This window comes from Labeo rohita, chromosome 17 (genome assembly GCF_022985175.1).
Source record: "Labeo rohita strain BAU-BD-2019 chromosome 17, IGBB_LRoh.1.0, whole genome shotgun sequence".
Taxonomy (NCBI): domain Eukaryota; kingdom Metazoa; phylum Chordata; class Actinopteri; order Cypriniformes; family Cyprinidae; genus Labeo; species Labeo rohita.
In genome coordinates, this window is record NC_066885.1 from 2,464,731 (window position 1) to 2,490,399 (window position 25,669).

The window sequence follows — 25,669 nt, forward strand, 5'->3', positions numbered from 1 at the left end:
TCTCAGTCAGTGAATTGTTTATAGTCATTACGGAGTTCACAACTGACTCCCTCACTGAACTGTGAGTCATCTTTGAATGTCCGATTCAAAGATTCAAGATTACTGTTTTTCTCTTGAGTTCTTTCATGTGAACAGTGTAGTCTGGTTCTTTTAGTGAATCAAAAACTGTTTTTGTTTTGAATCAGTCTGACAAAGTTTACAGAACTGAATCAATCAGGGCTGTGTTTCCCAAAAGCATCATAAGCCTAAAACTAGATTGTTCCCACTGGCACCATCTGAATAATATGATGTTTGAGCAGTTATCTATATTGTAACCTATTCTAAAACAAAGTTCTGTGTTGTTTGTGTGAAAGTCTTGCAGAAAGTTTTTGATTTAGTTTTTTGTTCACGATAATAATAGTCTTGTCAGTTGTTTATTGAAAGGCTCTGGAAGATGTAGACTTTGAAGGTTTTCTGTCTGTTTAGCATCTGGACGCTCTTTATTCAGGTAAAACAAAGCCTGAGAAAAAGGCTCCTGGGCTCATTTGTATTTCTGCAGCTGTGAATCTTCAAACCACATTGTTTACTCGCTCGACTGCATCATTTCACTTATCGAGAGACGTTCAGCTGTTTTTAGATCCTCGCCTCTGTCTGCCCTTCTTTCTTTGAAAAGCTTTATTTCAGCACACCTTTAAAAACCCCAATTATTTTGACACCCGTATAATGCAAAGTGATTTGTTGTGGTCCGAATATTACACTTTAGATTTGACGGTTACACAACTTTAATGACTTAATTTTTTGCAGTAAAACATTAAAACTCATGATGTTCAGAAATCAATTCCTTGAGCTCAAACAGGACAGCAATGCTCAACGTTTGGAAATTTTTCAATTAACTACTTGTTGCTAGGCAACTGTGCCTAACATCCATCCCGTAATTACACACAATCCAAATAGCCGTACAGTGGATTTGACAGAAAAACAGTTGCAATATTGAATAAAACCAGATGGTGTTTGACTTTGTCTCTTTAAAATGCAGTTTGATGAAGAAATAAGCAAGTCCATTTATTTAATAAGAACATTTTTCAATAATTTTATCAGTCTTTACTAAATCAGCAGTAGCAATATTACGTTCAAATACATAAAAGAGTTTTAGACAAGATCGCCCATGTACAAAGTAGTATTACTATAATGCTAAACCATTCTGTCCTCATAGATATGAAATTAAAGTTAACTAAAATACAATATGAACATAATTTGACGTGATTTACACATTTAGGAGAGTCTGCCAGTTTATGATATTAAATTGTGTATCTGAAGATCAGCCATAAAACCTTCAACTCCATTCTCATCTCCTGCTGTTATTATAAACTTTTCAAAACAGAAGCTGTAAGATAGGAAAACTACCATTACTGTAAGACTTTAAGACTTGTCATATTACTAATATACAGTAAGATTATTTAAACACAGAAGCTAGAGAATATCTTGCAGAAGTACAGGCACTTTATGCACTGATAACTAGGTTTCATATATGTTCTGTCTAAAATACTTCACTGACGTAATGTACATTCATTCATTCTGCAAATATATTCTTGTGCTTTTATTAACATTAGTCTCATGTTGGTATTAGGACAAAATATAGAAATAAAAAACTGTTTGCATGAAATGAATTAAATGATTTACAAATAATTTATAAAATAATATGCTTTTGTGGGCTTTTATGTGTCTGTGCATCAATAAGCAATGAAATATTGTCTGAAATGATGCAGATATGAATGTGTAGATCATTCTTAAGGCAACACTGTCTGTACGTATGATGAACAGTCTGTCTGTTTGAGTAAACAAAGACTTCTCTCATTCAAAACAATGGGAAACGGTATTATCTTGAATTCACATACATAAACACCTTCACAGAAAACTGATTTAATAAACCACCCCACATCCTAAAACTGCTTTAACCCACACTAAGCAATACTGAACAAGATCTGCAAATAAGCATTGCACAATATAACTAAATAGTTAAATAATTTGCAGAATGACACGCTTTACAGCCAAACTACTGAATGCTGTACATATGTACTGTGTATTAAAATGCTCATGACAAAATTCAGTCTATATCAAGATCTATTTCAAAGCTCAGGTCTAATAATAAGCAATTTATTGTAAACAGCAACGTTTTTAATACAGTATAAACCTGAAACTGTAGCCTGCAGAAGATGTAAGAAACATTGTGTGTTTACTATTAAAAACCGCTGAATGGGAACGTCCTGTGGACTGAGCCATGCATAGAAACGCTCCTGTTTTGCCGGATCCGGGATGGGAATATGGAAATAACGTGCATATTTACAGCTTATGTAGTTCCTGGTATCGTCTGTGTTTGAAGGGAATCTGTTCTCCGTGTTTTTCCCTGTGGATGCGCGACTCCATCGCAGCAGTGTCTGTATTCCCATGATCCCCTGGTGGAACGGCCTGGTTTTTCCATGCCAGAATTTCACTGCCGATCACAGTTCCAGTGAATTCCAGAGTTGTGGATTTTAGAGGGTGGTGTAGATGTAGACAAAGATGATGACGACAAGGTTGAGGATCGTCCCGATGATTCCCAGCATGGCCAGAATGGACTCTTCCTTGCTTTCCTTGTCTTGAATGCCCTTTTCCTCATCACTCAGAGCAGTGTTTACCATTTTCCTTGGAGAAGTCTGTAGTTTTCCTCTCACACCAGTCTGGGAAAACACACACCAGATGACAATCAGTCCATATAAATGGCAAAAAGACTTAAATAAATGCATTTAACAAACTAAATTAAGGTATTATAGTAAAAGAATAAAACAAGAATATAGAAATAACATGCATATTGGTCAAAAAAGCAACCTATTCTGATTTTTTTTTTTTTAAGTACTGTACTTTTTAGGATAATTCCTAAATTTTAAATTTCTTATTGCTTTAAGAAATGTGTTCAGTGTTTTTTTTTTTTTTTTTTTTTTTTTTTTTTTTTTTTATTTATTTATTATGGAACAACCTTATATTTACACTTAAAAATATATAGTTTTTTTTGTTATACATATTTTATGCAAAATAAAAATACTATACTTTTAATTAATTAAATTAATATTTAAAATACTTTTTAATGATGCATTTTTTAAAAATAAAAATACTAGGAATATTCACATTAATAATAGAATTGCATATCAAGGTAATGGTCACTGCAGCATTTCTCTGATCAGTTGCACTGGTTTTCCTCAAGCTTTTAGAGTAATGATTTATTAAGGGCCATGAAAGCGATTTTTCATCAAAAATATATTAATTTCTATCATCCCCTGAATAAAACATAATCAGCTGCTAAAAAAATGTGGTTGAACTCAGGAAAGCGATGTAGACTGCACTTGTATTTAGTGTTGCTGACCCTATTTAGCATTTATCCTTTCTAATAATTTATGTGTAAATGTTACAAATGTTACAAGTACACAAAGTGCAGGCTGGAGGCCAAAATTATTTTTAAAAGCAGCTAAAAAAGCAACTCATATTTGGATGATTCTTAAAATTTGGGCACTTTCGGTTCTGTATTCCTAGTTTATTTAATTTGTCTGCTAATAATGTCAAACAGTGGACAATACATGCATAAATAAATACTGACATGGTTTAGGATTATTAAAATTCATATTTTAAGATTGAAAGTCTGGGTCTTGGACAAGGGTGGAATGATATAAACATCTTTATGTAATAGGCAGCAAAAAAAAAAAGCATGGTAAGTGGTATTAATGTGACCATCATATAGCAATTATGAATGAACAAAAAGGCAAATAAATGAATATCAAATAAAATCAACCGTTGTAGTTGAAGAATCAGTTGTTTCTCTCCTGCACACACAATAGAAGAGCATTTTTGGAGGCGTCTGATGGCAGATTGACACGCTATACTGCTGGATGATGTGATTTCGGGATCCCCGGGGACTCATTCATGGTCCAGATTCATGATGAATGCAGTCGTTCATGTGCTTTGGCATTCAGTCGGTCCATAAGGGCCGGACAACAGTGTGCCAGGCCTTTTGTCATGAACATTGAAAAAAAGAAACAATAGATGCCTGCAAGAATTGCAGTTTATCCTGAACCATCTTTCCTAGAATCCTATATTATGTTACAGTATCTCTAAAAGAGCCTCGTATTGCAAAATTGTTTAAAAAGAAAGGAAATCAGTTTTTCTTTTCAAATTATCTTCACTGTTCTAAAGGGATTTTTTTTAATGCTTTTGATAATCATAACAGTCATAATGGGAATCATATTCTCTAAATAGTCTAATTTTTGCTGTTAATCCTGTTGCACTCAATCTACTCCATGCCTGTCGTCTGATTGAGTTTTTTATCAAGTAAAAGCTCTTTTAGTGTAATTGTACAAACGTCCACCTTCAGATGGTGCTTCATGTGTCGCTGCAACGTGATCTCATGATAATTCATATGTAATTTACATAAAATGTGGTTCTAAAAAACGTACATTTACTTATGGTTTTCCAGACACTTTATTTATAGCATATAAACGTACAAATACTTACGTATTTTCAGCATTTAAACGTACAATACTAACGTATTGACGACACCTAAAAACGAGTCCTTATGAATGTTAAAATCGCGGAATTAATTTGTTCATGTTTTCATTTGCATTATTAAATTGTTTAATCGTTTAATTAATAAGAAATAACGTTTTGTTCTGTTCTGTGTGATTTCTGCTGCCAGCTCGTTTCCAAGGCCTACATAATGTTAAACAAGACTACACATGAAACCCTTAAAATAAATAACGTTTCTGCGATTGTTTAACCATTCGTGTAATATTTACTTTGTTTGCCATGGTGGGACACAAAAGACATTTTCTCTGACATGCTGTGACTAACAATAGAACTGTAAAATACACTGAACACGCAACATAAGTACAAAATGAAACAATTTTAAGCTTTGTACTCCAAATCTTCAGAATCCAAACGATTGGGGAATAGACCGAAATTCAAGCCTTTATCTGGCGTACTTTATCTCCATCCCGAGAAGCGAGTCCAACGACCGTAAACGACAGCAATGAACCTGCACTGACTGAAGTGCCTTTTTTTTTGTTTGTTTGTTTTTTCAAATTCAAATATTGCCGCATCAGGAAACTGCGGCAGGAAAATCGAACGCTCATTGGCTCTCGCCTGCATTCGTCATAGATTGACATGCCGTGTTTCTGGTAAGGTGTGTTTGAATGATGCGCGCGCATGCCTTCTCAAAGTGGATCGGGAAAATAATCTGGATAATATTTTCAAGGATTAACAATTTAAACTCGGCTCTGCACCTCACACAAACCAGAGAGGACCGCGGCTGCAACGCATCGATATTTGGGCTTCTTTCGGTACTGATTTTGACATTTTTACGATTAAAAAATGATTGTGATTGCACTTATCTGTCTGTCATGTTATTCTTTATACTGTACGGAGAGAGTTGTGGTTAGGTTTAAAGGTAGGAGTGGGATTAGCGACTATAAAACTATTTTTATGCTATAAAAATATATTTCGTCAGTTACGTTATAAATCCTTTTAAGTTATTTTTGCTATAAAATGTGTGGGTTTAGGTTTGAGGGTAGGTTAAGGGGTCTAAAATTCGAAATCGCATATTGATAAAATGATAAAATGCATTTTAGATTTAAAATGGGTAGGTTTGGGGTGGGGTTGGGAGAAAAAAATAGATTCTCAGATGCATCGCGATTCTCTCTTCAACGATTCTAAATTCGATTCTGAGCTTGGTTTTTTTCGCGCATGTGGCACGTGTGCGGCGGGCTTTATTGCACAGAATTTGTGCTGTGAGAAGCGGCTTTCACACCAGCAAAGAAACTGCAATTTAGGTTAAAATGTAAGGTTGTAAAGATGTATTTGCACAGGAGAAGAATTAATTGGGGAAAAATGTAGATCAAGAACCGTTTTGGAATCGGATTGTGTCTCCCAGAATCGGAATCGAATCGGATCGTGAAGTGCTTGAAGATATTGGGTGGGTCAAGGGGGCTAAAAATCGCTTATTGATAAAATGATAAAAAGGCATTGATACGAATATCTTAATGAGATACATAAATATTTTACGTTTTTTAACAAAAAATACGTAGCAATTTGTACATTTGAAATGTTGAAATATGTCTAAATTGTACGTTTTAGCATCAGTAAAAATGTACAAAAATGTAAGTTTTGTGCCTCGTTGTACGTATAAACAATGAGACCAAGCTTTACCTTCACTGTTTTTCATTGGAGGAATGATCTTCCCAAGCCTCCAAAACATCCCACATCTTTTGATGAACGTTTATTTGTTCATCTCTCAATCATCATTGCATTGCATTGTATTATATGTTTGGATCATTTACATCTCATCTTAAGACATATTGTTGGAGATATAGAGTGACAACTGATATTTAGATCATTGTATGCAGTTTCTGCTGTACAGTTATAAAGATCTCATTGTCTTACATTACAAGCATCAGAATTTCATCATATAAATATCAGTATTTGCAGCAAATTGCATATTTTTGCACAGTTTGAGTCTCGGAATAAAATTAAGATGTTTTTTCCTCCATATTCTTACTATGTCAGACTATATGAGACTATACCATGAAAACCTAATGGATCAAATATGACATTCAACAAAAAAACACATATGTGACCATGGACATTTGATTCGATTTCTCTTTTAAGCCAAAAGTCATTAGGATATTAAGTAAAGTTCATGTTCCATGAAGATATTTTCTAAACTTCCTACAATAAATATATTAAAATTTATTTTTGATAGGTAGTGTGCATTGCTAAGAACTTCATTTGGACATCTTTAAAGTTGATCTTCTCAATATTTTTATTTTTTGCACCCGCAGATTCCAGATTTTCGTCTAGTTGTATCTCGGCTAAATATTGTCCTAACAAAAACATACATCAGTGGAAAGCTTTCAGATGATGTATAACCTCAGTTTAAAAGAAAATAACCATTATGACTGGTTTTGTGGTCCAGGGTCACATATGCTTTTTATTTAAAGGCTCAATAATCTGTTCTATTATAAACAAAATGGACTTTTCAGATCATTTTCGAAGCAAAATGATTTCATATAAAGACTTGTTTAGTGCATGTTGTGTGTATTTGTGATGTATAGCAGGCCACAGATCCTCTGAGAGTGTCATAAACAGGGCTTTCCTCGAAGCGAACCCTCCTATTGCACACTAGATGTGCTCTCATGCATGAAGACAACTGCTCCACGCTGATAGAAGACATGCTAGAGAGTGTCAGACGTGCCAGAATAGGAGGCTGGAAACAGCTTCACTAGAGAGCAGCTGCGCGGCGCTCTGAAACAAAGTGGACGGCGTCCAAAACCACTTTACCAACTGGCCAGCTGGGACGAAAACCACATCGAGCCGGCCAAGCTGTGTGACATTAGTCCAGGAACATTGGTCATGAGGTACTCTGGATATATTATTTGATAAAAACGTAAGAATAAAGCCCAGCCATCTGTAGAGTTCGAGTTATGATTTCAAATGCTATTTGTTTTAGGGTTGCACATTCGAGTGCAGGTGACAGAAGGTTGAAAAATGACGCTTTTAGAAATCAAAAGGGTGTTTCACGCTACACTTTATGTGTTGCAAACCCCGAATGACGCTGCCAGTGAAACAACATGGTGCTCAAATTTGGTTTTGCAACAAAGAACCAATCATTAAAGGCTTCTTTAAATATTCATATGCTCTGTAGTCACAAAACTTTGCTTTTCAGCATCACAGAGATTATTTATTTATCAGAGTCTTATTTATTTATTTATTTTTTGTAGTTTTTCATGAAATCACTTTTTTTTCCCTTGTATGACATACTTGTAGAGCATTTGTAAACGCTACTGATGATCAATATTTTTAGACTTTCTTTTGGAACTTTAAACATACACACTGTAAAAATGACTTCTTGTAATTAAAAATGATTGAAGCATGTTTTACAAAATACTATTTCTACTCTCTTCTACTCTTTCTGCTTAAGAATTTCATGTTTTATTCAATGTTACAATGAAAAATCACTGTTTGAGTTACAATTTTCACTAATCAATAGCTACAGAAAACAGCAAGTAACATGAAATTGAAGTAGAAAGACTGAAAAAGTATTTTCTTGTAATTTCTTTTTTTACAGACTTGCTGTTTCTCTGTAATTATTGTGAAATTTACTAGCAATTGCTTAGTGAAAATTGGTTCAAAGTGAATCCTACAAAAAAAAAATTCAGTACGTATCTGTTAAAAGTCCAATTTGAGAATAGATTAGCAAAAAAAGGACATCAGAGTAAATGAAACAACACTGCACAAACTTTTACTTTCATTGCATGGAAACAAAACCAGACTTTTTTTTAAATATCATCCTTTGTGATTCACAAATGTGAGAAGGATATATACTGCAAAAAAATGTGTACAAATAATTAATAATAACTCAAAAATTGCTAGTAAACTGCACAATTAATTGCACACTTTTGGAATCAAAATACTCAAATATAAATAAATAAATTAATTAATTAATTAATTTTGAAATGACAGGAGAAAGAGAATTCATTTTACTTTTGCAATTTTAATATAAATATTTTTTCACTACTTTTAAAATATTTAATTCCTCAACTGTGTGCATTAAATTTTGGCTGGAAACTTTGCTGGAAAAACCAGATCAGATTCACAAATAGACAGTTATTAAAACAGGTTGCATGCTTGTAATTGTTCTTCTGGCCCAGTTAATTTTTATTAACTGCAAATAGCTATAAATATGTATATTTGATTTTAAACCCATAGTTTATAAATGTTCTGACTTCAACAAATGTGAAAATATCACTTTGGAGATGAGATGATTTTAAATTTCATTTTCTAAACCCCATTTCTTGGCATTGGTAAATATTACATTTCCTGCAGAGAACCAACATAACCAGACTTGACGCAACCAAGTTGCAAGAGCAGCCTGACAGAAGACAAATTGAAAGATTTTGCTGCCTGACTGCATTTGCACTGTATGACAGAAAATATGTGGACAGCTTTCTAATGAATTGGCTTTTCTGGGCCTTAAATGTCAATTAACCTAAACTCCACCGAACACCTTTGAGATGAACTGAAACTGGATATCATTAGATGTTATTAGATTCGATTATACTGAATTCCCTGCATCCGTGATCAACATGATCATAACGCAAGAGTTTGAACCCAACAAATACTTCTGGCCATGTTGCATGTTAAATGCAACCTCTTATATACACAGATCATGCGTGACATTTGACCAATCACATGAACTTTCATTCCTAAGCAGAAAACACAAAGCTCTCTGGATAAGTGAATGGTCAAACCTTTTTTTGCCACTCGACTTATTTCAGGCATATGAAATGTTTGAAGACATTAAGCTGCTCTGACAGTGTTGCTGCTGGCATTGATTTAAAATGAGTTCAAATAAACACACACACACACTCCTGAGCAAATACATGTCAGATGAAAACACTCCTCAAGCATTGTTTTCTGTCTGACCGGGAGCTGTTTTATACGGTGGAACTGAATTAATCTAGAGCACATAATGCTGCCAAATGCACTTTCTCATAACACATATTTGGTCACATATACTCAAATCATTTAAAACTTATGCTTCAGAATAAATACACTGCAGTTTTTACCTTAGAGAGCTAAAATGTGTTGATATAATGGTATAAATTAACGTTTATAGGTTGGTGCAGTGACTTGACTTGAATAAAACATTTAATTATGATTTCTCAATCAATCATAGATTTCTATGATTTCTAGATTACCATTGTTTGTCAGTGTAAGAATAAATATGAACTTTTAAACAAAAAATCTCCAGTGGAAAAAAAGCTATTTCAACTTAGATTTCGAGAATCTTTATCTTTAATTCAATCTGTAACATCAAAAATAATGCTGAAATTGGAAAAACGTTGGTCATATAATTTATATAACAAGCTGATTTCAGAAACAGATTCTTTTTCACAGATGTTATTTTTATTAAATTATCATAAATTGTATAATTCATCAGAAGTTCCAGGACCTGTATTTACTATTTTTGCTAAATTAATATTAATAATTTTTTTTCACTTGTTTGACATATGACGCATTTAATGCTACAATTGCACTGAAAAAATATTTTTGAAGTTGTCAGTAAAACGAAGATTTAAAAAATACAACTTCAGTCTTTCTTCTTCAAAATTTCACCCTGAATTTCATGTGTTTCTTGCTTTTACTTTTAAATTTGTGAAATTTATGAATAATTTCTGAGTAAAAACTCCTTCTACATTAAATTTTTATAGTGTGTCACTGTAAATAATGTCCACCTACTTCAACTTTAGCTGCTGCCTTAAATTAAGTATAATCAAATTGGCTGTAAAAGTCATTTCAATTAATTTATTTCTGAGCTCATTTAAATGCCATTGAACTAAGTTAGAAAATGCTTGAAAAAGCTTAAAAAATGAAGTTGGTTAAATCATTTTGATGTTTTAAAGTAGTGGGAAAACATGTTGATCATATGGTTTTTACAGTGCAATAATGTTAAAGCTTGAACTGATTTCAGATTCTTTTAGATGTTGTTTTTATTAAAATGTTGGTCCAGAATTGCACTAATTCATCTGAAGTTCCAGTAACTTTATTATAATTTAAAGGAATAAACAACCCCATCGCTTTTGCATTATTAATAATTTTCAGTATTTTCAAGATTTGCACTCTTGTTTTAGAGTATTTACTACCACAACTGTATGCATGAAATTTCACAGACAAAGTTTTGCAGAAAATTCTCTCAGTGAACACAAAACTCATTTCTCCTGCCGTCAGATGCCTCTGAATCCCAGCAGACGGGGATCATCTTACCTTGCACAGCATCAGGAGGAACATAGCATCGGACATGCTGAGCGGGACCGTCTTTCTGAAACACACACACATCCCTGGCCGCTCAGCGAGAAGTCGTATCCCATCATCCTTTAGCTAGGAGGAAGTTCCAGACTGAAGAAGAGAGGCTGCGCTTTCCAGGCGTCTGACGCGTGTCATTTCTCGTGGCGCTCCGGTGTTTTCCTGCCCAGTTTCATCTCAGTTGTTCCCGAGTTGAGCTGTCATGAGCTTCTCGTGCGAAACGCTCTCTCTCTTTGTTCTTTCGTGGATGAACGGATAAGAGAGGGTGGTTCAGTTATCGGCGGTACCTCTTTTTAATTAGCCAAAACCCCGTTAAGAAACTCCATATGCTCTTGGATTCTCAGTCCTTTAGAACTTCAGGTGTTCAAAGAGTTCCTGACCTCGTTCTGCTTCTCCGAGGTTAAAAAGGTGCTCAAAACTAGGACGTTAAGTACCTTAGAGTGCAAAAGTGATCTTTTGAGCTGCGAAGCCTTGAGCGTGTGTTATCAGACAGACGAGAGAGCTCGTGTTTGGTGGGAGTCGCACCGCCCAGCGCTGATGCTCCAGAGGCAGAAGGCTTCCCCTGATTCCCTCCAACTCGCATATCAATGCAGCGCAGGTTGCCTGGCAACCGTCTCAGGACCGCCACACAACGCCTGACGACAAGAAGCGTTTGTGACAGGGGCCTTTATGAGGGGGAGGGTCTCTGGCGCTCCTGAATCTCTCTGCTTTTAAGGCTCCCATGGTCTGCTGGGAGCTGTCAGCGTTACCAGAGGCACGCGTGGATGAGAGAGCGCGGAACCCGAAACCCGACACAAACCCGCCCTCAGCACCATATATATATATATCACACACACATCGATTTGTGTATATATTGCTTCCAATTTCTCTGAACATAGGAATAAGAGAGCTGTCAGTCAATAAATGAGAATTCAAAGATATTTTCTTTTAATTAAAAAGTAATGTGTTGCTTTACTAGGTACTTAAAAAGTAATCTGGTTACGTAACTTGTTACTTAATCTTGTATTACAAAAATACTCAATTCTAATGATATGGTACAGTATTTTCTTGTCTTCTTTGTTAAAACTAGAAGTAAAAAGGAAGAGTTGATTGGTTTTCTGTTTAAACTCAGGTAGTGATCCATCACAATACATTAAAGAGTGTAATCTACATTTATTGTTAGAATTCTGCAATCTAATCTACTTAACTTTTCAAAATGATATAAAAGTCAAAAATCATTTTGTGTGGATTATAATAGCAGTTCTACAATGACTCGAAATAATGCGGTGGCATTTGCACCACTTTTAGGTAATCAACAGTACAAGTGATATTGCATTTATACAACATTTCAATAAATATAGAATAACTTAAATTTTAGACATTGTAAGTTTGTAGAGTGTTAGGACATTATTTTTCTCCACCAATGAAAACAGTTCTATTTTAAACAGAATCAAATCATAATTTCTCCGAGCAGTCTACTTTCTGAATGAATCTGTATTTTAAATGATTCAGTTTAGTGAATGATTCAGTGACTTGATCGTTCACTTGTTTTCTTGCTGAAAGATTCAGTGTCTTAAACAAACTGGTTGAGTGAATGATTCAATGACTCAGTAACTCACTTTTATTTTTCTCCCAGAATGATTCAGTGTTCTGAACAAATCAGTCACTCACTTGTTTACTTCCTGAAAATTTCTGTGTTTTGAATGAATTGGTTTAGTGAATGATTCAGTGATTTGGTCGTTTACTTGTTTTCTTGCTGAAAGTTTCATTGTCTTAAATGAATCGGTTGAATGAATGATTCAATTACTTGATTGTTCACTTGTTTTCTTGCTGAAAGATTCAGTGTCTTCAGCGAGTTGGTTGAGTGAATAATTCAGTGACTCAGTAACTCACATTTTTTTCTCCCAGAATGATTCAGTGTTTTTAACAAGTCAGTTGAGTGAATGATTCAGTGACTTGGTCGTTCACTTGTTTTCTTGCTGAATGATTCTGTTTTTTTAAAAGAATCAGTTGAATGAATGATTCAATGCCTCAGTCACTCGCGTTTTTGCTTCCTGAATGGTTCAGTGTTTTGAATGAATCAGTTGAGTGAATGATTCAGTGACTCAGTCACTCACTTGTTTACTTCCTGAAAGTTTTAATATTTTGAACTGATCAGTTTGATTAAATGACTGTCGTTCACTTGTTTCTTGTTGAAAAATTCAGTGTTTTATACAAATTGGTTGAGTGAGTGATTCAGTGACTCAGTATTGATCCAGTATTTTGAACAAATAAGTTGAGCGAATGATTCACTACTCAGTTATAAAACAGTCACTTTTTGCCATCACTAGACTGACGGTGTGTTTTGAACAATTCTATTATAGATTCTCTATATACACTATAAAACCTCTTTGCTTTGTAGTTGTGCAAATGCTTTAAATTTATTTAGCTGCAGTGTATTTTAATCTATTTTATTTAATTTTGATGAAACATATTATTTGCACACTCTAATTACATGTGTTTCCAGAAGTCAGAAATTATTGAATAGAGATGATTTATTCCCTTAATAAAAAAAAACAAAAACTGTAGAGCTGCTTGAATAGATTTTATGTTTAATTGTATGACACCAATCAAAGCCAAGCTTCTGCTCCATAACGTTAATACAAATCAGACTTACTGATCCTTGATGCGATTAGATTTATGCGTTACACAAACTGTATGTCAGACATTTTTGAATGCATGATAATTCATTTTGTGGGTGGGGTGTTAATGGAAAAGTTTAGCAGAGAAAAAAAATCAGCTTGCTTTTCTATCGCCCATGCAATGGCCTGGAATAGACGGCAATAAAAATGGAAATGCAAAAGAAACATTTGCCCGACTAAAATCACTAGCACACATAATTTTATTGCTTACTCTGTGTCCTCTCCTGTCTGAGATGAACTTACTTCAAAACGGTACATTTATAACAATTAATCAGACAGAACAACCGGTTCACTCCCACCAACAGACCGAACAAACTGCTGCCTTAATCACGCAGGACTGATTTAGAAATGCAGCTCAGCCAAATTCCATGCATGCAGCATGCCATGTTGTTTAAAAAAAAAAAAATTAAAAAAAAAATCCCACAGTTCTCCAGTGCTTTCAGAGCCGTGGGACTCACCTGCCCGTGCCCGCGTCGACCCACGCAGCAGAAAGAAGTTTGCATGTGTTTGCAGAATAAAGACAACAGGACCTTGAAATGGCCCAGAGCAATGCGATTAGTCCTTTCATCCTAAGTGTTTCTGACCAAGTTGAAAAGGGCATTGCAGACATTAAGTATCGGCTCGGAGAAGAGGAGGGGGAACTGGCCATCTACCGCGTACAGCACAATTTTCACTTGGCCAAATATAAAAACACTGACCTTGCTGCAAACCGTAAAAAGCTACCATAGACTTTTCAGGCCTCTATCCTGGAGTGTTTAAAAAAACATGGGGCACTGGAAACACTTTTAACCAGGAGAACGGATACAGTCGGTACAGTATTATCCTCTAATGAAGTGAATCTCAACTGGTTTTGCTTCAGGACCCAATTTTTTTATAATGCAAAGTTGAATTTCAATGTTTTCATGCTTTCAGCATCCAGTAATTCAACTCACAAAGCAGAAAACTGTGTCCTCACCTGCCTGTCAACTCATATGTAATGTAATGTAGTTTTGTTTATGTTTTTTGGGGACGATGAAATGTCACGTCACAAGCAATCACAATACCATAGAATTTGACTGGTACACGACCTTTGACATTAACAACAAAACAATATAGAAGCATTTAGAAAATATATGGAAGAATTTTCCTTTCTTTTAAAATATAGGCTATTCATTTTGCTATTTTACTATATATGTGTTAGTTGTATTTTAATATTTGCATTTAACATTGTTTTATTGCATATAATATTTATATTTGATTTTGGCTTTACTTCAATTAATTTGAAATTAAAATATTATTAATATTTTCAGTTAGACTAGAAATAAATGATAATTAACTGCACTCCTAAAGGTCAGGAAAAAATAATGATTTTATGGTTAAAAAAAACATTTAATTAATAATGAAGGGCAAATTAAGCACATTCTCACAGATCTAAAAAAAAAAAAAAAAAATTGAACATGGTCTACAAAAACGTAAAATTTAAATAAACTTGTTTTATTTCAGCTAGTTACCAAAACAACTTCTCAGTTTCATTCTTTAACTTGAAGTAGAATAAGTAAACAATTAATTATGAATAAATAAAAAAAACGAATGAAAATGACAAAAACACAATAAAATTACTAAAAAAACTTTAAAATTAGTGAAAAAAGAAAATGTAAAAATTAAATCTAATTCAAAACTAATATTAGTTTTATTTTATTTTTGCAAACTGAGAAGTGACTCAAATTTATTGTCAGTTGAAACTGCATTTGCAAATAACCCAGAATATTTCTTTAAAATCCTAGGATCCAGTGTCTGTAGAATTAAAACTAGAAATAAAATTTTGTTCAATTGAATGTTCAAAATTTTTTTTCTTGGTTCTCACCAACATTATGGGAAACATTTAGTGAATGTTACATTTTATCACTTTGCAAACATTATGGGAATGTTACTTTTAAATATGTTTTTGAATTTGTTACTTTTTCGGAATGTTCTAAAAACAACTAGTAAGTAGCGATATTTGAATACTTTACATGAACGTCCAACTGAAACACTTAAGAAATAACGCTCCATGAGCGCTGTATAAATAATGACTTGTTATTCCTCATAAAGTGTCATTGCTTTAATTTCTTTCCTACTTTACAATGTAATAGTTGCTCTTCTGAGATGAGGCAGACAAATGCAACCTCAAATGAGACACGTCAATTTTTATTCCTCCTTAAATAATATGATTTTCAATCCTGACTTATTGAAAACTCTGGAAAAGTCTTGTTTCTCTTCAGCCCAAAAACACACATGCCAAACCTCCCACGAAAGCGGAGTGGAAATCACTCTAATGCATCATTTTCCATCTTCTCCTATTGATATGGGTAGCAGTAGGATCCTGTACGGGACTCGCTCATGAACACACATATGGCCATGTCATGTTCAGCCCTAATGAGGATAAATGACAGCAGTGACAGACGTCTGTGAAGGGAACAGCCAACACACCAGTCCCAGACACCTCTATCCATGAAGAAAAGACATTATTCATCCAGATAAACCCATCCAAATCACATCTTGAGAAAAGTCAAACGTCTGTTGCTCTTCGTGCCTCGTGTTGTTCAGGCGTCAATAATAGATGCTCCTGTAGCTCAGCTGGAAGAGCATTGTGTTGCAACATGGAGGTCATGGCTTTTATTCCCAGTGAACGCTCAGAAATCTATATCTTGAATAGACGGCAAACTTCATACTGAGAGAGATTAGTTCACTGGGATATGATTCAGAAGCTACTGACTTGGATTTACAGGCTTGTGAATAAAACAGAAACGAAAACATTTCTTCGGAATATCACAAGATAAAACTTTCACATTTTCTTTTAGTCTTTTCTCTTGTGAATTTGCATTATTTGATCTTCAGTATTAAGTTTTAATAGGACAATTCACCCAAAAATGAAACTCCTGTCATCATTTACTCACCCTCAGGGTTTTCCAAGCTTGTATGAGTTTATTTTTTCAGTTGAACTCAAAAGAAGATAGAATATGGATTTTAAAGAATATGGGTAACCAAACTGGTGTTGGTACCCACTGACTTCCACAGTATGGAAAAAATACTACCAACCAAGTTCCCATTACATTTCTAAATGGTCTCTGAATGTTCAATTTTTTTTTAAATGTTTTAAAATTCACCAACATTATGGGAAACATTTACCAAATGTTACATTTTATCACTTTGCAAACATTATGGGAATGTTACTTTTAAATATGTTTTTGAATTTGTTACTTTTTCGGAATGTTCTGAAACAACTAGTAAGTAGCAATATTTGAATACTTTACATGAACGTCCAACTGAAATGCTTCAGAAGTCATGCTCCATGAACACTGTATAAATAATGTTTTGAGAACTTAATAAAAGGACAGATAACTTCGAACATTACTGGAGGAGCCTTTGTTCATAACTTTGAGAGAACGCATGCATATTACATGTTCAGGCTATGGGTATATGTGCAGATGCGTAGTTTTTCTTTAAAAAAGTAACTGGCATGCATAAAACAGCAATTTTAGTCTTTTTCATAGATGCCAGAGAAGTTTCAGATAACCCAAAATACTCATTAAAGCCCACATCTCTTCTGTTTTCCTTACATTTCAGCATTTCTGAACTCCAGTGGGACATTATGTATGATCAGTTGTATGTCTGGATGGTTGTTATACACTCATTGGGCCTCAGGAAAGTCTCAGTCCCTGGAGTAAAACACTGTTCTGTTTTGTATCTGCAAGCGTTTCTTATTTCAAAGTGAGAGCTGTTCGATTAAAACACCAAAAAGAGCAGCTAACAGTCATAAATGAAAAAAACATCTTAGAAATGAGGCCAGGTTTACTTGCATAAGCAAGTTAAAATAATAGTTCACCTAAAAATGTGATTTCCTCACCTTCATTTTATTCAAAACCCACGTCTTTCTTCAGATTTGTACTGGTGTCTCTTTTCCATGCAATCACAATGAACGCGTATCAAGGCTCTGACGTGAGGGTGAGTAAATAATGTCAGAATCGTCTTGTTTGGGGTGGACTGTTGCTTTAAATGTTTCCTCTGACTCGGTGCACAGCGGGTTTTTGTCTGGAGAAAGCCTTAATGTTTGAGATGCGTGAACGCTGGATTCTCCACAGATCGTCCTCTGGTTTCTCTCGCTGCATCTCACATCCTGAAACATCAAACGGCTGTCAGACTCAGAACATGAAAGTGTGTTTGCTGGAAAACTCACACCATCTGAGATGCTTTCATTCACCTGAAAACAATCCAGACATGGGGACTTGACCCATCCAGAATATCCTGTATGAAATTTCTCACTCTCACATGTCATGCAATCAAACGCACTCACAGTATGGGTTTTATGCAGTAGAAAGCAAGATCAATTTACTATCGTGCTATTGCTTTTATATAGTTTTATGTTACCAGGGTTATTACAGGTAGGGCTAACTAAAACTAAGATTAAAACCATTAAAAAAAACTTGGAATAAAATTATATATATAAACTTATATAAAACGCAATGCAAAAACTTTATATAAAAATAAAATTATATAGACATATATATAAAAAAAATACTAAAAATGGTAAAAACACTTAACAAAATTACTAAAACTTTAAATTAAATTGAAAATTACAAACATAAAAAATTAAAACCAATTCAAAATATTCACAAAAACTGTAATAGTATAATACAACGATACTAAAATACTAGAATAACATTGCTATGTTGAAATATACTCTATATTAGATACTATTTTATTTTAACATTAACATTATATTGCTTATTTAATATTATTTAATAATATTGCAATATTAGTTTTCCTTATGAACACCAGAAAACGTATTAATGTTAAAACATTTTACTTTAAAATACTTTTTTTTTAATTTATAATAGTCAACATAGTTTTACATTTTATTCATACGAAATATATAGCAAAAGAGGCTTAAAAATAAAAAAATAAATTCTCCTAAGATGAGTTTTCTCCTGTCCTCAGATCCAACTATAAACTATATATGGCTTTTTTCTGTTTTATTAGTTCTAATGCACTCAGGATGTCAGGAAGTAAATATATAATTGCATTTAATAATTATTTCCGAAAATATTCTCTTACAATATTCACAATGGTGTCATATGAAATAAAAATAAAATAAATAAAACATTCCTATATTCAAAAATGTGAATATATTTGTCAAAACCAAAATGGATGTAGAAGAATCTGTCAGGTTCTAGTTGAATGATCTGGAGCGAGCAGATATTACCATAAAACACGAATCTGTCTTAGTGCAGGATTAGTGCAACACAAGCCCAGATACATCTGAAGATTCTGGGTATTAAAAACACTATGAGAAAGCCCAGGCCTGCCGACTGGACCGCTGTGAATACGGGATAATTCTGAGGCTTTAACAATGCTACTTATCCAGCCGAGATAAGGCTCGTCTCTCTCAGCCTCCGAGATTAGAGGATTCGAGTTTGGCAGCGGTTCAATCCGCTCCTCCTGATCTCCAGTGCGTCAATACCTCAGCAGGTGGAGTATCGACTTGCACACCAGAGAACCATCTGAGTTCAGCCGGAGGAAACGTGGACATGTTGGAGACACAGAATGAGTTTTTTTCTGTTTTCAAAACACAAGATTTTCGCAGTCAGAAATAAGCGCTATAATACACAGGATTATGTTATTCCAGAGCCGAGACGCGTTTTGTAAAACGTCTTTAAATATGAGAAGACGATCTAGCACATGTTTACAGAGAAAAACAACTGAACAAAGTAGTGTTTGGCGCTTTCGAAACATCGCTTTGTGAAGCTTCGACACATGTATGAATCGTTTGTTTAGACGTTCGAATCGGTGGTTCGGAGCTTGTGCCGAACTCACCAAGCCACGTGATTTCAGCAAACGAGGCTAAACTGTTTCCAAACTATAAATATTTCAAAATTCCGATGGTTCATTTTTAATAAATGTAATTTGAATATTAACCTAGTTTGCCAAGCCCCTGCCTATTAACACATAAAACAAATCTTTAAAACTAAATGGTATTTAATTATTTGTAGATCACATTTAAATTGATTACACTTTCATGGAAACACATGGAATCTGTTTATAAAACTGTGTCATTAATATTTGGGTTTTTGTTGCATTTCCACTGTTTTTACCAGCAGCTGGCGGCAACCTGTTGGGTTTTGAACTTTTCGGAGCAGCAAATCGTTTAACGTTCAAATGATTAAAAGCTTCGAAAAGCTTTGTTTATCTTATCACTACGAGAACAACGTGCGAATCGTGATGTTTCTTTCGACTCACATGAACCAGTTCTTTTGTAATGATTCAGTTATAAAGATAAAACCAGTTCGAACAGTTTGATTCAGACTCATTTATCGACTCGCTCTGAATCTTTAGTTTCTATGGAGTTCTGAGGGTTTTAGCACGTTATTACTTGATGGTTGCTAAAGTGTTTTTGGTGATTGCTAAGTAGTTGCTATAAAGAGTGTAATACAATAAAAGCTCAGATAATTTGCTGTTGGAAAGATTTGATGAGAAATGCTTGATTTGATTTTGATTCATGTTAGAAAATCTGAGCACAGTTTGAGACATTAAAATCTCTTTTGAAACTCTAGAGGAGACTTTTTTTTCTCAGACTTCAGCAAATTCTCCACTGGCTCTATCTCAGTGCTGCAGGAGAAACGATTAAGACATTAAAGAGATCTCATTTTTGATCTTTCATTCCTACAGCTTTAAATCATAAACGAAATCAAAGCGATTTGTTTTGGAGCAAAGTGACCCATTTCTTTGTCAGTCGGCCGCATTTTATCTCCCTGCATCACATAATGGCTCATCCAGAAGTTTTTATCGAACATAATTCACCAAGCCAGCGATGCATATTGAGTAAAAGACTTGCCGAAATCTAGTAGTCTGACCATTTCTTTGTGTTTCTCCGGGGAAATCACATTTCTGGATCCTTATGCAGAGCTGCTGAGCACATTAAATGTAAATCTTTACGCTTTGCACGTCATCTTCTGAAGTCTTTAAACGCATCGCGGGCACGAACGAGACGTGTAATTACGTCCTGTAGAATATGCTGCTGATTACTTCACTGTCGTCCACTTTGTCAGCACTGCCCATTTAATTACAGGTCTGACAGAATGGATGTCCCAGCACTAAAGTTTCACCCGTTTTGCTCGTCTGGAATTATATCGGGATGAATTCTGAGAAATGGCCATTCAGCCGTGGCTCAATAAAGAATCCCAGTGTAAAACGTGTCAGTTTTTGAGATGATAAACATGTTTAATTCCGGCATGCTTGACAAGATGTGGAGAATATGCATGAGTGGGTATGCATTATTAAAGGTGCTGTGCTGCGGTAAGCGCTGGTTTCTCTGTTAATCTAGCAGGCGTTCCCTTGTGCTGACTGCGCGTGTAGCTGAAGTACAGTGCTGTGATTCGAGTCTTATATCAGAATCGCGTGCAGCGTTTGCATATTTCATAGCTAGAAGCGAAGGGGAGACCTGGTCATCTGCTTTGATGCGATGCACTGCCCTGCATCATAATAAGAGCCTGACCACTGATCCAACCCTGAAAACACTCCAGTAATCTCACACACATCTCCTCAAGAGTTTCAGAAGAGAACAGAGTCTCAAACTGTGCTCAGATTTGCCAAGATGCCAAAGTCAACAAAGGAAACTCAATATATATATATTTATATATTTATATACTCATTTATATATATTCATATTTGTACTCTACTGTATGACTCATTTTTGTCAATTTTTCTTAAGAAATTTTAGGAGAAACATTTGGGATAATATACTAAAAATGTGCTCTTTCAATATGTAGATGAGTTTATTTTGTCATCAAAGTTGGAGAAATATAGCATTCCATCTCTTGCCCACCAGTGGATGTGAATGGGTGCCGTCAGAATGAGAGTCCAAAGAGCTGATAAAAACATCACAATCCACAATCTATAATCCATAATTACACTTTCTCCAGAGAAAAAGTCATCTAGTCTGAATCAGGAGAGAAATCTGCACAGATCAAGCACTGTTTACAGACAAAAACAGCTCTTAACAAATATATGTGGGTCGATTTTGTTGTGAGAGACAACAGAAGATGGACTTTTTTTTACTGGAGGAAAAAATTTCAGGTTAAAAAGGTCCTAATGATGTATTTTTTTCTTACAAACACACAGGTTTTGTCTTCCCAAGGTGTTAATCGATGGACTGAAGTGGTGTGAATTACGTGTAGATTATTGTGATATTTTTTTCAACTGTTTGGACTCTCATTCTGGCGGCACCCATTCACATCCACTGGTGGGCAAGTGATGGAATGCTACATTTCTCCAACTCTTGTTGTGTTTTAGCCAAAAGTAATGGTTTGAAGTTAAAAGTGTTTTGTTTATTACAAACAAGCAGATGGTGGATTACTTGCATTACTTGTAAATTATTGTTATGTTTTTATCAGCTGTTTGGACTCTCATTCTGACGGCACCCATTCACTGCAGAGGATCCATTGGTGAGCAAGTGATGGAATGACACATTTCTCTAAATCTGATGAAGAAACAAACTAATCTACATCTTGGATGGCCTGAGGGTGAGCACATTTACAGCAAAATTTTACTTTTGAGTGACTAGCATTTACTCACCTTAATGTAGCAGAATGTTCATGCTGCTCTTTTTAGTCTTGTTTCAGTGAAATGCTCTCGTTTTGGGGTGTTTTTCTCCTTTTTGGAGCTTATTGTCAGCGTCTGTCACTATTTTCATTGTATGGAAAAGACCAAAAACATCACACCTCCTTTTGTGTTTCACAGAAGAAAGAAGTCATACAGGTTTGAAATGACATAAATCACAGAATTTTCATTTTTGGATGAACTATACCCTTCCATTTCTGAAATTGTTGGATGAAGTGTTTCATTTGCCCAAGAACTACCAAACCAGAGTCATATCAATATATTTGACCCACTATGTGATTATATTCTCAGGCGTGCACTAGAGAAACTATAAAAAGCAGATGATATTTCGATTGCACACAGCACAGGTGAAACAGCTTGCGGCTTGTGCACTTGCTCTGTGTGTGTGTGTGTGTGTGTTCGGTGTTTTAATGACGTCCTGTGACAGCAGATGCTAATGAGATGGAGTTCTGAATATCTCACACTAACTGCATTTCAGGTGAGCACTTGCTACTTAAACGAGCTTTACTTTAAGCTTTAGAGTCCTTATCCATTATTTATTAAGAGCCCGAAATTAAAACCTGCATCAGCAATAACCTTTATTAATATTCATCGCAGAATCTGTAAGAATTTAGTGTGCTTTTTAATGCCGCATTATTTGGCCGCTATAAATCATTCGTGACATCTGGTGACTCTTCTTTTTTTTTTAAATCAACATATTCTGTGTTGAGCTATTAAATATGAGTCATAAATAACTATTTAAGTCGACATGAAGTCGTATGTATGACATGCTGGTGGTTTAGAAAACGGTATGATCTCAATAACAGCCGAACAATGTTCATTCTTTCCTCAATGTTCTTAAAACATCTCAACCAGGGTGAACAATATGAACAATCTTCATTTAAAATGTTTAATTAGAAGCTTCTCGAAAAGTTGAAAGTGTCTAATGGTGATTTCAGATTCTGTGCACGTTGCTTCTCTTTTCCATAATAGCAAGCCTTTGAGACTCTTAAAGCTCGCTGCTCTATCTGCAAAACTGATTTCATCAGCACCTTTTAAAGAATTCATTAAGGTCCATGGGTCACACTGACTGTCATATTCCTCCTCTTTATAATTTTCTTGAATCCCATTACAATGTTTATCTATTTTAATCCTCAGTCTATATCCTTGGTCAATGGATATTTGCAGTTACAGTCCTGAAATTGAGTGTTGTTTGGGCACTGAGCTTTTTATTGTCCATTGTCAACATTTGGCATAAAAATGCCATTAAGACATATGAATTCACATGCTTTCATACCAAGTGAGTCATGCAAAATGATCTCATATACTTGGGTGAAACTCTTTGAAAACATTTCTATGAGCAGTGCTGGGTAGTAAATGATTACATGAAATCTGGGTTGCATGTACTACAGTTTTAAGTAATCTACCCAGCACTGTCCATGAGTAAACTCTATTTTCTTGTGCATGAAAAACACAGCAATATTTGCAATTCATAGGCTTTCCAAAGGAATCTAAAGTCTCAGATCACAATTGAAATGTGACAGACACCTGTCTGAGTTACTTTAGATGTCCCTTATTGAAAGTCTGTCTAATGAAGAGGTGACTATTAGTGCATCTCCACTGAGAATCTATAAAATTGGTGTAGAAACTGAGCCAAACAAACGGCAGGCGAGTGCGTCAGTCAATAACACTAAGCCAATTAAAATCACTCTTCGTTTGGGCTGTGATCTCTATTGATCTGCCTTTCAATTCCCATCCATCAGACCTCCGGATTCCCCCAGAAGGTTCTGCGATTCCATCTTAAACCGCTCACAAGCACTCATGCTCATCAGCCGCTGTTTAGACACTGTGTTTATATCCCTAGGTTGTTTTAGACTTAGGAAAACAGAAGGATGGCGTTGTCCAAGAGTCATTCTAGTTCATTGGCCTTCACTGGTCCAATTTTCTTCAACATTCTCTTGCAAAGTCGTCTAACAAAGAGATGCAGATGTGTGTTTGGAATATGGTATTTTGCAATGGAGCATTTTAGTACTGAAGCAGGCACTGTTTGTTCCATGTGTTTATGTCAGGGTTGTGCATCATTCAGAGGATTCATTTTAAATGCTGAATTGCAATTTTAACTTGAACTAAAATTACGAGAGCTTTGTATTTGTTTCATTTTTAATTATAAAAGCAAATTGATGAATGTTGGCTTGATATTTTTGGAAAAATGATTGATGGCTAGATACACTGATAGATAGTCAGATAGATGGATGATAAATAGATGGATAGTTAGTTTTTTGGTTAAGGTTAGCATGGGTAGATAGTTGGATGGATGGATAGTTAGATGGATGGATAGATAGTCAGATAGATAGTCAGACAGATAGTTGGATGGATTGATAGATGGATAGTCGAATGGATGGATGGATAGGTAGTTGGGTAGATAGTCAGATGGATGATAGATAGTTGGATGTATAGTCAGATGGATGATGGAAAGATAGATAATTGGATGGATGGATGGATGGATAGATAGATAGTCAGGTGCATGGATGGATGTACTGGTATATAGTCAGATGGATGGATAGGTAGTTGGATAGATAGATGGATGGATGATAGACAGATGATGGATAGTCAGATAGATGGATGGATAGATAGATGGACGGATGGATGGATGGATGGATGAAATAGATAGTCAGATAGATGGATGATAGTCAGATGGATGGATAGATAGTCAAATAGATGATGGATAGATAGTTAGATAATTGGATGGATGGACGGATAGTTGGATGGACAGTTAGATAGACGATGGATAAATAGATAGTTGGATGGATGGATTGATAGATAGTCTGATAGGTGCATGGATGGATGCATGGGTAGATAGTCGGACGGATGGATTGATGGATGGATGGATAGATAAATGGATGGATAGATAGTCAGATGGATTGATAAATAGTCGGATAGATAGATGTATGGATGAATGGATAGATAAATAAATTATAGTCAGATGGATTGATAAATAGTCTGATTGATAGATGTATGGATGAATGGATAGATAAATGGATTGATAGTCAGATGGATTGATAGATAGTCGGATAGATAGATGTATGGATGAATGGATAGATAAATGGATGGATAGATAGTCAGATGGATTGATAGATGATGGATGGATAGTCAGATAGATAGTTGGATGGATGATGGATGGATGGATAGATAACTAAATGGACGTATAGATAGTCAGATGGATAGATAGATAGATAGATAGATAGATAGATAGATAGATAGATAGATAGATAGATAGATAGATAGATAGATAGATAGATAGATAGTTGGATGGATAGATAATTGGGTAGTCAGATGGATGAAGAGATGGGTGGATGGGTAGACAGATGGATGATAGATGATAGAAAGTCAGATGGATGGATGAGAGGATAGATATTCAGATAGATGATAGATAGATAGATAGATAGATAGATAGATAGATAGATAGATAGATAGATAGATAGATAGCTAATTGGATGGATAGATAATTGGGTAGTCAGATGGATGAAGAGATG

At 34.9% G+C, this 25,669-nt stretch overlaps 1 protein-coding gene and 1 long non-coding RNA gene across 2 annotated transcripts in view; one reads left to right on the forward strand and one right to left on the reverse strand.

Moving 5' to 3' along the window:
* Positions 1 to 22,059, forward strand: part of LOC127179765 (uncharacterized) — a 108,085-nt gene extending 86,026 nt beyond the window's left edge. The window contains exon 4 of the long non-coding RNA XR_007829547.1: positions 21,932 to 22,059. This is a non-coding gene — a long non-coding RNA (uncharacterized LOC127179765). The remainder of the gene's footprint in view (positions 1 to 21,931) is intronic.
* LOC127179764 (protein TUNAR-like) lies at positions 623 to 11,498 on the reverse strand. Its single transcript, XM_051133485.1, has 2 exons — positions 10,825 to 11,498; positions 623 to 2,696 (listed from the first exon to the last, which is right to left on the reverse strand). The coding sequence occupies exons 1-2, from the start codon at positions 10,894 to 10,896 to the stop codon at positions 2,511 to 2,513; spliced, it is 258 nt and encodes an 85-aa protein (XP_050989442.1). The 5' UTR covers positions 10,897 to 11,498; the 3' UTR covers positions 623 to 2,510.
* Positions 22,060 to 25,669: the final 3,610 nt, after the last annotated feature.